General features: G+C 37.6%; 1 protein-coding gene across 1 annotated transcript in view; it reads left to right on the top strand.

Annotated features, from left to right (window-relative positions):
• Window positions 1-202: 202 nt before the first annotated feature.
• Window positions 203-17,347, top strand: part of LOC140507770 (potassium-transporting ATPase alpha chain 2-like) — a 32,473-nt gene continuing 15,328 nt past the window's right edge. Inside the window, 12 exon segments of the mRNA XM_072615698.1 lie at window positions 203-211; window positions 1,442-1,594; window positions 2,875-2,934; window positions 4,541-4,689; window positions 4,691-4,742; window positions 5,309-5,422; window positions 6,792-6,926; window positions 7,290-7,407; window positions 7,469-7,512; window positions 7,601-7,799; window positions 7,977-8,086; window positions 11,500-11,634. Of these exon segments, the coding sequence (XP_072471799.1) occupies window positions 203-211; window positions 1,442-1,594; window positions 2,875-2,934; window positions 4,541-4,689; window positions 4,691-4,742; window positions 5,309-5,422; window positions 6,792-6,926; window positions 7,290-7,407; window positions 7,469-7,512; window positions 7,601-7,799; window positions 7,977-8,086; window positions 11,500-11,634 (1,278 nt within the window).

Raw genomic sequence — 17,347 nt, 5'->3', positions numbered from 1 at the left:
GTCAGGATGTCATCCCGTAACTGACATTTGGTTTGCCGCCAGGACCGGACAACTTTCCCACTCAACCTGCGATCTCCTGTGACCTGATCGCCGGACTCCTGAGTTCTTTGACTTGCAGCTCAATTCCTTGAATTCTCCACTGCTCCCTCAGCCCAGGACCCCACCACCTCACCCAAGCCTTGGACCCTCACCATCGACATCCATGGGCAAGGTGTGTGTGTGTGTGTGTGTGTGTGTGTGTGTGTGTGTGTGTGTGTGTGTGTGTGTGTATGTGTGTGTGTGTGTGTTGTGTTGCACCCTACCACAGACCCCTACTCCATACTCTTGGGCTAGTTAGGAGAGAAAGGGATTAGGCTGGTGTGGCAAATTTGTGTCCATAAGACTGCTACACCACTTTAGGGACACTTTGCCTTCACCTGGAAAGAATAAATAGGCCCCAGGGCCAGGAAATGCAGGGGAAAATGCAGGGTGGGAAGATTCCACAAAATGGAGAAAACAAGGAATAAGAGATTGTAATCTGTTCATTAGAATCTCTCAGTCCTCAGGTTTTATTAGTTTCTTCTGAGGTGAAAAGGAGTATCCCCATATCAATTTGTTCCACCCAACTGTTTATAACGATTTTCTTAAACACCAGGTTCAGTATGAATATCTTAACCTAGATCAGTTGTGAAGAGAGAGGAAAAGAATACATTAACCTTAGGACATTTGGCAGTGAGGAAGAGGAGAAACATAGTCCTGGGGAGCTTCCTTCGGTTTTAACTTCTCCAGCTCATATTGAGACCCAGGTTCCTTTTCTTCAGAAAAAGGCCATAATCCCTTGGGTTTCATAGTGAAGGCTTCTAGACTGGGATATTTTTTTTTTCCCCAAAGGAAAGTATCTGAAGGATCTGGGGCTCCTTCATCAAATGATATAATATTTGGAAAGGACTTTTGCAGAGAGCATTAATAAAAACTTTTTCCTTTCCTTTCTTTGGAAGGTCTGGTGTGGAGTTAAGGGATAATGTTTCTTTGGATCTACCCTAAGATTGGATCACCTTGCCAAAACTTTTGGGAACTTACCCAATCATCTATTTAAAATACGTTTTACTTAGGCTTTCTGTGAGTGTGTGTGAGCTGGTTCAGTGTCTTTCTTAAGAAGCAGCAAAGAAATCCTAAGGTCTTGCTCAAGGAAGAGGGAAAAAAGGGTAGTGACCCTTGGGGCTAAGAGAGGGAAGATTACTTTTCCATCCACATTCCAGATACCTTCCATTCTCCACTTATCTCTCTCTCTCCTTAAGGTTTGTAGATGAAAGGAGGGAGAGTCAGAAGATATTTTTACATATCTGACCTGATACATTCCTTCTTTTTCCCCACTTCCCTGATTTTGATGACTGATGTCAAAGACCCTTGCTCCACAAAAGACCAATTTTTCAACTGACCTCAATCTTTGCTTCTATTTCAGGAAAAACCAGAAATTTACTTTATTGAGGTCAATGAAACAAAGAACCATGAAACAGTAGACAATGAAAGATCAGCCAAGGGTGATGGCAAAGAAAAGAGGAAGAAATACAGCAAGAAGGATCACCAAAAAGAACTCAAGAAAGACCTTGATCTAGTCAGTTATCCTAAGCTGAGTGGGACCACTTTGACTAAGTTTCTCCTATTATTTTTTCATGCCATTTTTGCTCTGCCAAGGGGACAGACAGCTTAGAGCTGAAATTGACCCTAACAATCATCTAGTCCAATACCATCATTTTGTAGCTGAAGAAACTGAGGCACAGAGACTGTCACACAAGTAGTAATTAGTAGAGTTAGGATTCAAGTCTTTATAATCTAGACACTTAATAAAAGTCACTGTTATTCTGTTAATTTCAATATGTTGTCCATAGGACCCAAAGCCTTCTTGAGTCAGCCTTTTTTTAGATACCAGCAAAAGAAATACCCAGTGTCTGAGGTTTTTTTCTTTTTAAATGAACCTGAGAAAATTTTAAGATTAAAAATATTTAAATGTACTTGGGCAGCTAGATAGGGCTGTGCTGGTGCTGGAGGCAGTAAGATTTGAGTTCACATCTGGCCTCAGACACTCATGAGCTCTGTGACCCTGCTGAGCAAGTGATTTAATTTGTATTTGACTCAATTAAAGGAGGAAAATAGCACCAGCCTTCTAGGGTTGTTATGGGGATCAAATGAAATAATAATTGTAAAGTATTTAGCACAGTATCTGGAAAATAATAAGGTTTATATAAATATTAGCTATTATTAAATTTGTTCCATGTTAAAGTTAGGCTGATATAATCTTTGCCTGGAGGCCATCTTTACTAGATGGTTCCTATATTCTGCATGAATGCCCTGCCATGTGGAAATCAAACATTTAGTTATCATAGTCAGAAAGATCATTTGTAAGTAGTTTCAGCTAAAAGTCAGAGGGAAGAAAATGAATGATTTTTAGCTCTTATATGCCCTTATTGGACAAGAAACTACAGAAACCCTGAGTTTTTATTTACCCTGCTTTAAAATGGGAAGAATTACAGAAAGTAGAGCAAGAAAGAGCATGTCTTTTTTTAGTGGGGAAGGGTAAATTGAAATTTAGGTAGAGAATTCTCAGTATGCAAATGCCTCTACTTTCTATAGATGAGATCTATTGATAAACCTAAAGTTTTAGCTACCTGGGGCAATGAGACAGTAAATGACTTGCCTGTGATCTAATTACACAGGCACTAGGTTTCTGAAGCAAGACTTGAGCCCAGGTCATTAGTGACTTCCAAGACTTTTGTGTTCTGGGATTCTGTGGCCTGAATCCAGATTTGTCCCATTGTTCCAATGGTTGATGAGAAGTGTAGTCATGTAATTAAGCAACTTATTCATGTAAGAATTTTTTTTCCTTTTGAATCTTAGGATGACCACAAACTCAGCACTAAGGAATTAGAAGAGAAGTATGGAACAAATGCCATCCAAGTAAGTCACTGAGAGGATGAAGGAGCAACATCAGGGATTGGCTTCTCTATCTCCTGGGGGTGAGGAAAGGTGGGGAACATTAGTATCTGGAATTCATTGTAGAAGCTTAAAGTAAAGCTAGTATACTTGGTATCTTTGTTTAGCTGCTTGATAAGAAAGGTTACCTGGTTCACCCTGATGTACCTTAACTGGGGCAATGACTTAGCATCAGTGATGGGAAGGATGCAATGTGTGTAGTTAAGGACTAAACTTTATCTTAGTTCTTAAGCAAGGGCTATTCTTGTCCTTAGGTTTAAAGGGGTTTGTGAGAGGAAAAAAGGATGTGAGTTCTCTCTGCTTGATTGAAAGAGTTGCACCATCAATAAGTATAGTACCATGGACAGCAGACTTGGAACCCTTTCAGTGGATTGGTCCCTAGGCTCTGGACCAAGCAACTTTCTTGCCTCATGGACTTTACTGCCTGAAAGTGGTTGTGCCATATATAACTAAAAGATGAAAACAACCATGTTCATATTGGTGCACAAACACCCACGATTTTCTACAAAAAACCAATATTGCTTTCTATTGTGGTCTCAATTAAGATAGAACTTCATAATATGAAATGTCTTGTCATGAGGCATTTTTTGTTTGTTTGTTTTTTTAGTATCATTTGCATTCTTGCTCCTGAGCATGCATTCCAGTTAGATAATATTGAACTGACTACTCAATCAACAGACACTTATTAAACATTTGTTAGGAGTAGAAGGAGATTTAAAGGTAAAAAAATATAATTTCTCCTTGCAGAGTGTTTACACTCTAGTAAGGGAGAGGAAGTGACTACCATATACACAAATAAATGTAATACACAGTAGAGATGTATTGAGTACAACTGTAATACAATCAAAACTGCCTGGATATACCATGATAGAAACAAATTTCCTAGAATTCACATCAGGTTAGGTGACAAGGCAGTGCTTCACAGAGGAGGTGAACTGTGAGTGAAGTCTTCAAGGATTGAGAGAATTTCATAGCTGGGTAATACCTATCTAGGGTAAATATAGAGAAAAGGACTGGTTTAGCAACATTTATTTTTCAGAGGTTGCATAATAAGGTTGTTTTTTCTGAGTAGGAACTATTTTGATTTTAGCCCTGGTTATCATTGTAAGATCATAGATCTACAGTTAGAAAAAAGCTCCAGAGGCTTTCTAGCCCAACCTGCTAATTTTACAAAAGAGAAGACTGAATCCAGGTCCTCTGACTCCAGGGCTACAGCAATCTGTTTTGATTTCTTCTCTGCAAATCCTTACTCTTCAGCCAAGAAAAGATATTTCCTGCTGATTATATGGGCATGTACAATAGAAATTTGAGAAATCTAAATTGGTCTTTTCCTTTCTATGAAAAAAAATTCAGAGGTACAAGCTATAAGACAACTAGGAGCTACACAAAGCCAGGATTTTCATGCAAATATAGATCTGTCTAACTCTCTGTAAAAACCAAACCAAACCAAACCAAACCAAACCAAACCAAACCAAACCAAACCAAATCATTCCCTAGAGTTATACATCTACAAGGCCAACAATGTCCAAGCATTCTTTAAGAACTATTTTTCCTGGATTTGTCTTTGCAGGGTCTTACTAGCAGAAGAGCTTTAGAGATCTTGACTCAGGATGGCCCCAATGTCCTTTCTCCACCCAAAGAAACTCCAGAAATCATCAAATTCCTCAAACAAATGGTGGGTGGGTTCTCCAGCCTTTTGTGGGTAGGAGCTGTGCTGTGTCATTGCATATCTGATTGAATTTTCAAAGAATAAGTCTGCTTCCATGGATAATGTAAGTACCTAAAAGGCTTCCTGCCATGGTTTTTAATCATTGACTTCTCTGTCATAGAAGGGATACCAGAAGCTAATGCTTCTCCTAGTCAGTCCTGGGCTGACAGTCAGGGAAACAGGGAATGCAATCCTGATTCTGCCATGGAATTACTCTTGAGTGGGGTCATGTTGCTAGACTTCTGCAGGCTGTAGTTGCTACATCTATAAGATAGGAGTAAGGGTAGAGATGTACTGAGAGCTGCTGTTTCTATGTCACAGAGTTGAAAGAGGAAAGGATCTTGGGTTCCTAATGAATAAAGGTCCTGTATCAATATGCTTGGGCTCTAACCTCATCCTCTCAAGACCTACTTCCTCATTTCTTAATTTAATAAGTGAAGCATTCAGAGAAGCCTTTAGGAGATTCATAAGGTCTGGCAACTAAAAGTGTACGAAATGATTCCCCACTGATCTATATAACAAATACTTGGGCATCTAACCTGCTTGCAGGTTGAGATTCTTACTCTCTGAGGCACCTGGTTCATTCTGAGCATCTGCTTCTCTGACTTAGGTCTCTTTTCTTTCATGCAGGTCTTTTTAAGTGTTGTGCTCACCTTGGTGGTCATCCTCACTGGGATGTTTGCTTATTACCAAGAGGCAAAAAGCACCAACATCATTGCCAGCTTCACTAAGATGATTCCTCAGGTAAGCAGCTCAAAACTCCCTTAGCCTGTGTCCTGGCAAACACCACTTATTTATACTGCTAAATCTTAATATAGTTCTGCCTGGTTTGTTCTTCATTCATTCATAAAGTGCCTCCTGAAAAGTTCAAACAACTTTTTTTTGATGAGGCAATCAGGGCTAAGTGACTTGCCCAGGGTCACACAGCTCTTAAGTATTAAGGGTCTGAGACCTGATTTGAATTCAGGTTCAGCTAACTTCAGTGCTGGTGCTCTATTCACTGTGCCACCTAGCTGTTTCCCAAACAGTAACTTTTAATGAGCTTTTTATTAGGACGGTGACTGACCATATCCACCTGGGAGGATGAGTCTCTACTCATTCTACCCCTTTCTCTCCCCAATTCTTTGCCTACCTGTATTTGTGTTGCCACCAGAAAGGCAACAGAATGGCTTAACATAATGTCTTTTCCATTGCATAGAATGGTCTTCCTATGGTAGGTTTTCTATTATGTTTGAAAATGACCATTTTCCTCCATGATGGCCAAAGGAACTGTGCCAACCTTAACTGGGTAAGGGAAAAGAGAGTGGGATCCCTTCTTTGCATGAAGAAGGGAAGAATCCAGCTCAGCATTGGTGCAATTATGACTAACATCACACAAAGACGGTGCAGCATCAAAGAGAGGGCACTGGACTTAGAGTCAGGAAGACTTGGCTACCTCAGAGACTTCCCAGCTGCATGATCTTAGAACAGTCACTGAACTTTCCCTTGGCCTCTGTGTTCTCACAAGCATTGCACTTGTTAGACTCTAGGATTTCTTGTAGCTTTAAATCTAAGATCCTGGATTTTGACTTATATCTTCGCTGTTCAATCTAACATTCCTCCTAGGCTCTATAGCTAGCGAGCATCAATTGCTGCAGGCAGCTGTTCTCTCTCTCTCTCTCTCTCTCTCTCTCTCTCTCTCTCTCTCTCTCTCTCTCTCTCTCTCTCTCTCTCTCTGTCAAGTCTACAATCCTCCCCACATCTTTATTAATGTTTTCTGGTCTTCCTGTGCCCTTTGGCATTTAGAGGTCTTCAGGGCCCAAGAGAAACACTGACTGCTCTACTTACAGCCAGGTGACATAGAGTTTTGTACTTGGAACCAAGAAAACATGAGTTCAGATCTTGTCTCAAATACTAGCTTGTGACCCTGGGCAAGTCATTTAACCTCTTGGCCTCAGTTTCCTCATGGTAAAGCACTTTGAATGTCTTAAAGCATTACTTAAATGGTATTTATTAGCCTTTCCGTAGTTAAAAGCTGCAATATCCTCTGATATTGAGCATCCAGATCAAGGGTAGATGAAGATACCATGTCAGGGTCTGAAGTTGCTTTTTCATTTTCCTTTTGATTTCTCAGAGAGCTTTTGTCATCAGAGATGGAAAAAAGAGGGAGATCCCTGCAGAGCAGCTGGTTGTAGGAGATATTATAGAGATTAAAGGTGGAGATCAGATTCCTGCTGACATCAGGATCCTGTCCTCACAGGAATGTAAGGTAAGCAACATTGCAGTTCCCTTCAATGATGATTGGATCTGATTCCAGTCTCTGTAACCTACAGTCCCATCCAATAGTCCTTGATTAAACCAAATGAGCAAGATAGTCAAAGTACCTAATTCTAGACATCTCATATCTGTCTTCATGAAATTACTTTGTATAATTGAGTTTAAACTTTGTGTTTACTTTAAATGTACATATTGTTTCTCTCACCCTGCTCTTTTCCCTGCTACCTTGTAGAAAGGAACATTCTTCAGGTTAGAAATTTCATTTTTTTTAAAGAACTCCAGTGCTTTGCACTATATCTTGAATATAGTAGGTGGTTCATAAATGTTTGTTAAGTTGAATTGAATTTATTTACAGGTAGATAATTCCTCTCTTACTGGGGAATCAAAGCCTCAGTCTCATACTTGTCATATTACCAATCAGAATCCCTTGGAGATGAAAAACATTAGCTTTTATTCTACAACCTGCCTGGAAGGTAAGTCTGGTAGAATATATGGCTAAAACATTCTATAAATACTAAGGGTTCCTCTACTCAGTCTCTACTTTTTGGTTTCCTTCCCACCACTTCAGACAGACCAAAGTTTGGTCTCTACAGAAATGGTTAAGCAAAAGTCTTCTATCATTTTGGTTCATTGGGGTTTTTATTTCTTTCCTTCTTTCATTTCCAGGTGAGTCTGTCCCTGACAGCAAAATGAATGGCCAAGAAGAACTGTCTGGTGAAGAACCTGGAAGCAGTGGAAACTCTGGGCTCCACCTCCATCATCTGCTCTGACAAGACTGGGACCTTAACACAAAACAGAATGACTGTGGCGCATCTATGGTTTGACAACCAAGTGTATCAGGCTGATACAAGTGAAGATCAGAAAGGTGAGGCTTTGGAAGAAATCTGAAGGATATGGGACTGAGCATAGGAAGTTCATGCCAACCCTAATAGGGTGAGCAGGCTGTTCCTGTGATCTGTTTGGACCCTGTGGTGTACACACTCACTCTCCTCTCTCACAGCAGTTTTCTATGTTCTACATCATTCTTTCTCTTGCTTTCCAGACCATGTTTTTGACCAAAGTTCTGCAACTTGGGCTTCCTTGTCCAAGATTGTAACACTGTGCAACTGAGCTGAGTTCAGACCAGGACAGGAAAGTGTCCCCATCATGAAGGTAGGTCTTCTGCTCGTTTGGGTGTGACATCAAAGTCAATCTCCAGGTCATCTTGCTGTCTTCCATCCCCTTCTGCTGTGTTGCCACTTAATGAGATGGGAAAAATTAGTATACATAAGAGCAAGTTTGGATTGCCAATGTGTCATGTAGCTAAGTAACAAAATAGTACCTTGACTTCATTCTGCTTTGCTTTGTAGAGTCATGGGAAAAACGTGGAGGAGGTCTCAGAATACTGACTTCAGGTAGTGTGTTGTAGTTTGAACAAGGCTGAAGTTCATTGTGGTTCCTACTGAATCCATCACCATGCTGAAGGAAATTTTGTGATCTTATTCCCTAGTACTGAAACTATTTAAATTAGTCCTATGTGTTCCTCCAAGACCCAACTCATCTAAGCCATTGAATTCAGCATTTATTAAGCACTTACTATGTGTTAGGCACTAGGGCAACCAGACATACATAGTCTCTGGCCTTAAAGAGCTCACATTCTACTGGAAGAAAATTACATGCCCAAAGAATGAGCGAAAAACACTAGCAGCTGGGGGAAGAGGGAAAGGTCTCTTAATATGAGTTACACTTGGGCTGAAAATTGTAGGAGCAAAAGGCAGAGTAGAGAAGAAAGTATGTCAGCATACAAGACAGATGGCCTGTGCAGAGGCATGAACATGGGAGATAGAATGCTGCTTATGAGGAGCAAGAAGCACTCCAATTTGGCTACTGTGACTGCTAAGGGTAGTAATGTGTAAGTAGTAGAAAGGATAGGTAGGTTCATAGCCAGATTATGAAGGGCTTCAAATGACAAACAGGAAAGTTTGTGTTTGATCCTAGAATGCAGCAAGGATGTAATGAAGCTTCTTGAGCAGGGACACAAGTAACTATGGCTTTATAGAACATATTTTCTTCTTTTCCTTTTGTTCACCTCTTAAACCTGTCTCTTAAACTCTTTCTGCTTATCTCTGAACTCCTGTAGATCATTATCCACATTCCACTCAACATCCCCTGTCATCCCATTCTTCAAAGTTCCATCCTAACTCCTTCTTTTCTAAGGTACCCTCTGGAATGCTTGTTCAATAGGTAACAAACTTAGCTTCATCTTAAATCTATTCCTCTCCCATTCTTTCCGTCTTGCAGCTCTTACTGTAACCTGGCTTTCTCATGATGACTTCCCGGCCACCCTTTCTAGTACTGACTGCACTTTCACTCATTCTCATTGGCTCTCTGGTTGAGGTCAGGGAGCTGGAATATTCCTTGATCCCCATTGCCACTTCCAGGTTCTTTCCCTTCCTCTCTCACTCAATAACCTCTCTTCCTTTGAGGTTCATGCTATTCATATCTACCACTCAACCAAAATCCTGATTGCTATTGTCTGTAGACGCTCAGGTCACTCCCCTTGATTCCTCAAGGAGTTTGATACCTGGCTTTCAATTTTTTTTCTCCTCCAACTCTTGCCTTCATACTAGGGGACTCAAAAAATATATTGGTCCTCCTTCAAATACTCTAACCACTCAGGTTCTCAACATACTCTCTTCTCATGAACTACTCCTCCATTGTACCTCAACCACATACAAAGAAGATCATCCCCTAGAACTTGCCTTTACCCATAAAAGTACCATCTCCATCCATATTCAAGAATTATAAAATCCCCTTATCCCACCATAATGTATTGACTTTTCACCTTTCCTCATATAACCCTACTCTCTATCCTTAGCATGACCAGTTTCTTTGTTATATTATTCAGAAATATTTTAGAATTCAATGGAATGTCTGGGTAACTCTAAGGCTGTCAGTTGGAGAACAGGTGCTACTCAGCATTAGTTTATGAAGTTGTCTTCACCAATATATTCCACAGATCAAGATACAAAATAAAGATATCAACTGATCAGATCAACTGTAGGGCTATTTTTTTCATCCAGGGTAGAGTTACTGGAAATGAGAACACTTCATTGTATTTCATTGTCTTTTTACTTCTTGCCACATTGAAGCTGCCTTGGTTTTTCCTCTTTATTTCCCACTCTGTTCTGTTTTCTTCTATTGTACATCCCTTTTCTGCCCCTGTTTTACCAAAGCTTATTCATTGGGCCTCTGTGCCTCTTTCTCCCTCACTAATTTCATTCATTGCTTTAGCTACAACTGTCAACTTTATGCTGGTACCATCCAAATCTCCATATCCCATCTTATCTGACCCAAGCTCTAGTCCTAACTCTATCATCCAAATAAATGGTTTCCAGACATTGCCACCTGGCTACTCACTGGCACCTACCCTGAAAACAACATGTCTAAAATTGAACTCAATTTCTTCACTTTCTCAGAGTTTTAAGAACCACAGGGATCACTTAGTTCAATCTGCTCATGTAATGAAAGTGAAAATTGAGCTCAGAAAGGTTAAAACTTACCCAGAGATGCAGAATTTGTCACTATCAGGAGGCAACAAAAACCTCATGTTTGTTGACACCTCGTTTAATGCTCTTTCTATATTTGTAAAACAGTTGGCAAACCTGAAAATTCTATATAAATTCTAGCTACTGTTATTATTGCTGTGCCATCTTGCTCTCCCCAAACTTCCCAAGTCAGTGTCCTTTCATGGTTTCCCTGTCTATTAATGCCACATTCTGCCTGTTGTCCAAGGCCAAAGCTTGGAGTTTCCTTTGACTGTCTCCTTCATTTCCTATATCTACAGATTGACTGTAAATGCTTCCCCCACCAGCATCCCCTTTTAAGTGTCACTCACTTCTAACTTCTTGTGTTCTGCCCTCACCACCCTTTCCTAGACCACTAGAACAATCACCTAAGTGGGCTGCTGGATCTTAATTTCATGTTTTTCTAACCTTTCCTATTTCCCAATGCCAGACTTCCATGCCTTATTTTTTCATTCTGCTCTTCTGTTCACTCTTCAGTGCCTCATTAATTTACGAAATTATTAACAATGAAGCCCCTCTTTAACTTGGCCCCACCCTATCCTATCCAAACACGTTTCTCCACAGTTTCCCATCTTTAATCAGGATTGTTTCACTACTTTCTTTATTGACAAATGTGATTCTTGTCTTTTCTTTTTGCCTTTAAAAAAATTCTCCATTTATTCTTTCTGGTGTTTCTAGACTTAGCTCAAATGATCCATGAAAGAAAACCTCTCTACCTCAACTGCTTTGGCCCTTAGTGATCTCATCTTTTTTTAAACTTACTTATTGTCTAGACAATGCAATTTCATAGGTCAATCCTATTATCTTGTTTTCTGTCTTCAATTAGATTATACACTCTTTGAGGGCAAGCATCTTACCCCCCTCTCTTCTCCCTATTACCTATAGCACTTAAACACATAGAAGTAATAAAAAATATAGAATAATTTTAAAAGTCATGGAAGAGACAGATTATGATCATAATCTGATTTCTTTTATTCTTTTTTGAAAAAAAAATTCCAGAAAGCATTGATGGGAGATGCTTCAGAAGCTGCCCTCCTGAAGTTCTCAGAAGTCATCATGGGTGATGTGATAGAAAGAAGGAAAAGAAACAGAAAAATGGCTGAAATTCCTTTTAACTCCATCAACAAATTCCAGGTAGGTTTTTCCATATAACCAGTGGTATTCTTACCTACAATTATGAAAAGTTTTCACAGGTCTAGAGTCTGGGTTGGTTTTTTCCCCCACAAGCACAGTAAGGAAAGGAGGATGCATCTAAAGAAGCTAGGATATGGGTCTCCCTGCAAAAATCCATCCATGTCTACTCTCTTAGTTTCTGGTGCTGAAGGATTTGGGGTCTAGGTTTTTGTTGCTTAGGTATTATCAGAGGCACTAAGGGAGTTGCTTATCTTTCATTGCTCCCCCTCCCCCCAATTTTTAACATTTTTTAACAATTTCTATCTTTCCTTTCCTCTTCCTCTTCTTTCTTTCCTCTTCCTCATCCTTGAGGTGGTAAACAATCAGATTTGGTAAGTACTGATATATATGTGCAATTATGTAAACCATTTCCATATTAGTCATTTGTACAAGAAGACTCAAGAAAAAAATGAAAGTGAAAATAGCAATCTTCAGTTTGTATTCAATCAACATCAGTTCTTTCTCTGGAGGTGGATAGTATGTTTCATTATTAGTCCTTTGGGATTCTCTTGGATCATTGTATTGCTGAGATTAGCTAAGTCATTCACAGTTCTTCATTGTACAATATTGCTGTTACTGTATACAACATTCTCCTGGTTCTGTTAGCTTCACTATGCAACAGTTCATGTAAATCTTTACATGTTTTTTTGAAATCTTCCCTCTTGTCATTTCTTACAATTTTAACATTCCATTACGATCATATATCATAGCTTGTTTAGTCATTCTTCAATTGATGGGCATCCCTTTGATTTCTAATTCTAAGCCACCATAAAAAGAGCTGCTATAAGTACTCCTGTAAAATAGGCTCTTTTCTCTCTTTTTTTTTTCTGAATGTCTTTAGGATATATGCCTAGCAGTGGTATTGCTGGATCAAAGGGTATGCACAGTTTTATTGACCTTTGGGCATAGTTCCAAATCGCTCTCCAGAATGGTTGGATCAGTTCACAATTCCACCAACAGTGCATTAGTGTCCCAGTTTTCCCATATCCCTTCCAACATCCAACATTTTCCTTTTTTTGTCATATTAGCTACTCTGATAAGTCTGAAGTGGTAACTCAGAGTTATTTCAATTTTCATTTCTCTGATTAATAGTGATTTAGAGCATTTTTTCATGTGACTATAGATAACTTCGATATCTTTGTCTAAAAACTGCCTGTTCATTTTCTTTGATCATTTATTAATTGGGGAATGACTTGTATTTTTATAAATTTGACTCAGTTCTCTATATATTTGAGAAATAAGGCCTTTCTCAGAGATACTTATTGCAATCCCTCCCCACTTCCCAGTTTTCTGCTTCCTTATAATTTTGCTTGCACAAGCTTTGTTTGTGCAACCCCTTTTAAATAATCAAAATGATCTATTTTTAATTTTTGTAACACTATATCTTCTTTAGTGCTAAATTCTTCCTTTATCCATAGACCTGAAAGATAAACTATTTCACTCTGTCTTAATTTGCTTAAGGTATCACCCTTTATGTGTAAATTATATACCCATTTTGATCTTGTCTTGGTAGATGGTATGAGATACAGTTTCTGTCATACTGTTTTCCAGTTTTCCCAGAAGTTTTCATCAAAAAATGAGTTTTTGTTTGAAAAGTGTGGATCTTTGGATTTATTATATACTAGATTACTATACTCATTTAGAGTAATATTATTACTCTAATATTATTACTATAGTATACACTATACTATACACCACTCTGATATACCTCTCTCTTTCTTAGTCAGTACCAGATTATTTTGATAATTACCACTTTTTAATATGGTTTGAGATCTGCTTTGACTACACTACCTTCTTTTGCATTTTTTCCCATTGATTCCCTGGGTATCCTTGAGCTTTTGTTCTTCCAGGTGAATTTTGTTATTATTTTTCTAGCTCTATCAGATAAGTTTTTAATAGTTTGATTGGTGTGGCAATGAATAAATAGATTAATTTATGTAGAATTGTCATTTTTATTATATTGGCTTGACCTACCTATGAGCAATTAATGGTTTTCCAATTGTTTAGATCTGACTTTATTTGTGTGAAAACTGTTTTATAGTTGTGTTTATATAGTTCTTGTTTTTTTCTTGGAAAGTAAACTCCCAAGTATTTTATATTTTGTATCTCCAGTTAATTTAAATGGAATTTCTCTTTCTACCTCTTGCAGCTTGATTTTGTTGGTAATATACAGAAAGGTTGATGATTTATGTGGGTTTATTTTGTATCCTGCATCTTTGCTGAAGTTGTTAATAATTTCAAGAAGGTTTTTAGTTGATTCTCTAGGATTTTCCAAGTCTAACATCATATCATCAGCAAAGAGTGTTAGTTTTGTTTTCTTTTTGTCTGTTTTAATTCCTTTATCTTCTCTTGTTGCAAAAGCTAACATTTCTAGTACAATATTAAATAATAGAGGTGATAATGGGCATCCTTGCTTCACCCTGGATTGTATTGGGAAGGCTTCTATCTTATTCCCATTATAGATAATGCTTACTGATAGTTTTAGGTAAATATTTCTTAACATTTTAAGGTAAGCATGATTTATTCCTATGCTTTCTACTGTTTTGAATAAGAATGGGTGCTGTATTTTGTCAAAGGCTTTCTCTGAATCTATTGAGATAATCATATGATTTCTGTTGGCTTTGTTATTGATATGGTCAATTATGCTCATAATTTTCTTAATATCGAACCAGCCCTGCATTCCTGGTATAAATCCCACCTGGTTATAGTGTATGATCCTTATGATATATTACACTAATCCCTTTGATAGTATTTATTTAAAATTTTTGCATCAATATTCATTAGGTAAATTGGTCTATAATTTTCTTTCTCTGTTTTGACTCTTTCTGGTTTGGGTATAAGCACTATATTTGTGTCATAAATGGAATTTGTCAAGTCTCCATCTTTGCCTATTTTTCCAAATAGTTTATATAGTATTGGGATTAATTGTTCTTTAAATGTTAAGTAGAATTCACATGTGAATCTATCTGGTCCTAGGGATTTTTCTTAGGAGGTTCATTGATAGCTTGTTCAAATTCTTTTGTTGAGATCGGATTATTTCAGTGTTTTATTTCTTTTTTCTGTTTATCCAAGTAGTTTAGATATTTTTAGATATTCATCCATTTCATTTAGATTATCAAATTTATTGGCACATAATTGGGCAAAATAGTTCCTAACAATTGTCTCAATTTTTTTCTTCATTTTTGATCCTAGTAATTTGGTTTTCTTCTTTCTTTTTTTTAAAAAAATGAAATTAACCAATGGTATATCAAATTTTATTGTTTTTTCTCATAAAACCAATTTCTAGTTTTATTTATTAGTTTAATTTATTTTACTTCAATTTTATTAGTCTCTGATTTTCAGGATTTTTAATTTTGTATTTAATTTGATCATTTTCTAGGTTTTTTAGTTGCATGTCCAATTTATTGACCTGATTTTTCTGTTATTGATTTAAGCCATTAGAGATATAAAATTTCCCTTAAGTACTCATTTGGCTGCATCCCATAAATTTTGTTGTCATTTTCTTTAATAAAATTATTGTTTCTATTATTTGTTCTTTGACCTACTTCTTTTTTAATATTACATTATTTAATATCCAATTAATTCTTAATCTGTTTCCATTGTCCATTAATGAATGCAATTTTTATTGCATTATGATTTGAAAAACATTATTTGCTATTTTTCCTTTTCTTTATTTGGTTGTGAAAGCGTTGTGTCTTAATGTATGGTCAGTTTTTGTATAGGTGCCATGTACTGCTTAGAAAAAAGTGTATTCCTTTCTATTCCCATTCAATTTAATTTTATTCTTAACTCCTCAACTTTTTTGTTTATTTTTTGGCTAGATTTATCTAGTTCTGAGAGGGGAAAGCTGAGATCCCCTACTAGTACAGTTTTATTTTCTATTTGTAATTCATTCAATTTCTCCTTCAAAAATTTAGATGATATACTATTTGGTGCGTATCTGTTTAGCATTGATATAACTTCATTGTCTATGGTACCTTTCAGCAAGATATAGTTTCTTTCTTAATCTCTTTCAATTAGATCTATTTTTACTTTTGCTTTGTTGGAAATCGTGATTGCTACCCCTACTTTCTTTGCTTCAGCTGAAGCATAATAGATTCGACTTCAGCCCCTTACCTGCTTCATATATGTTTCTTGTAAACAACATAATACAGGATTCTGGTTTTTAATTCATTCTGCTGTCTGCCTACATTTTATGGATGAGTTCATCCCATTCCCATTAATAGTTATGATAACTAACTGCATTTCCCTCCATGCTATTTTTTTGCTTGCTTATCTTCCCTTTATTACTCCCCACTCTTTCCCTCCTCCCAAGTGTTTTACTTCTGATCACCACCTTCCCAAATATACACTTCCTTTTATCAGTCACTCCTCTCCTTTCTCTTATCCTATCCTTTTTTACTTCCTTAGGATAAGATAGATTTCTATATCCAACTGAGTGTGTATATTATTCCCTCTTTGAATCAGTTTTGATAAGAGTAAGGTTTAAGCTTTGCCAGTCATCCCTTCCTGACCCATCTTCTCCTCCATTATGAATTGTTTCTTTTTTGGCTGCTTCCAATACTTGAGTTTTCATTTTGGGATTTCTTTCAGGCAGTGATTGGTGGATTCTTTCAATTTTTATTTTGCTCACTGGTTCTAATATGTAAGGGCAGTTTTCTTTGATAATTTCTTGAAAGATGTTGTCCAGGCTTTAAAATTTTTTTTTTTATCATGGATTTTAGGTAGTGCAGTAATTCTTATATTATCTCTCCTGGGTCTATTTTCTAGGTCAGTTGTTTTTCCAATGAGAAATTTTACATTTTCTTCTTCTTCCTACATTGATTTTATTTTTATCACATCTTGATGTCTCATAGAGTCATTAGTTTCCACTTGTTCAATTTTAATTTTTAAGGAATTGTTTTCTTCAGTGAGGTTTTGTATTTCTTTTTCCATTTGGCTGATTCTATCTCTCAGGTAGTTATTTTCCTTAGTAATCCTTGTGTATTTTCCCCATGTTATTGACTCTTTTCCTATGATTCTTTTGCATTACTCTCATTTCTTTTCCCAATTTTTCTTCTCCTTCTATAATTCACTTTGTAAAATCATTTTAAAGTTCTTCTGGGAATTCTTTTTGGGCCCAAGTCCAAATTACAGTTTTCTTTTAAGCTTCACCTGTAGCCATTTTGACACTATTGTCCTCTCCTAGGTTTATGCCTTGATCTTCCCTATCACCGTAATAACTTTGTATAGTCAAGCTGTTTTTGTTTTTTTTGTTTTTTGCTCATTTTTTCTGCATTTTTTGGGGGGTAACTTGGTCTTTTTATGTGAGATTTGGGCTCTGTTCTTGCACTGTCCCAAGCTTTTTGTGCTGGGGCTCTGGGTCTTACTGCAGGCCTCCACTGGGTTTCAGGACTTAGTTGTTTGTTTTCCCTGGAGGGTTGCCTTCTGGGTTGTAGGGGGGGCTCCCTGTAAGACTCCCCTGGGTGTGGAGTTTAGCTAGTGGTCTGCCCAAGGGGTGAGGCCCTGCTGTTGGGTGGCTATGGAAACAGGGTCTCTCTACTGGTAGGCCCCAGAGGGAGTGCTTCACTCTTAGTCAGCAATGTGATCAAAGCCTGGCTGGTGGCTTGTGGGGTTGCTCAGATGGGACCTTGCTACACTGCACAGACTGCTCACTTTCCTAGGGGGTTGATGT

This window comes from Notamacropus eugenii, chromosome 5 (genome assembly GCF_028372415.1).
Source record: "Notamacropus eugenii isolate mMacEug1 chromosome 5, mMacEug1.pri_v2, whole genome shotgun sequence".
Taxonomy (NCBI): domain Eukaryota; kingdom Metazoa; phylum Chordata; class Mammalia; order Diprotodontia; family Macropodidae; genus Notamacropus; species Notamacropus eugenii.
Note: the sequence above shows the minus strand (reverse complement) of the source record. Positions and strands in the feature narration are given on the sequence as shown.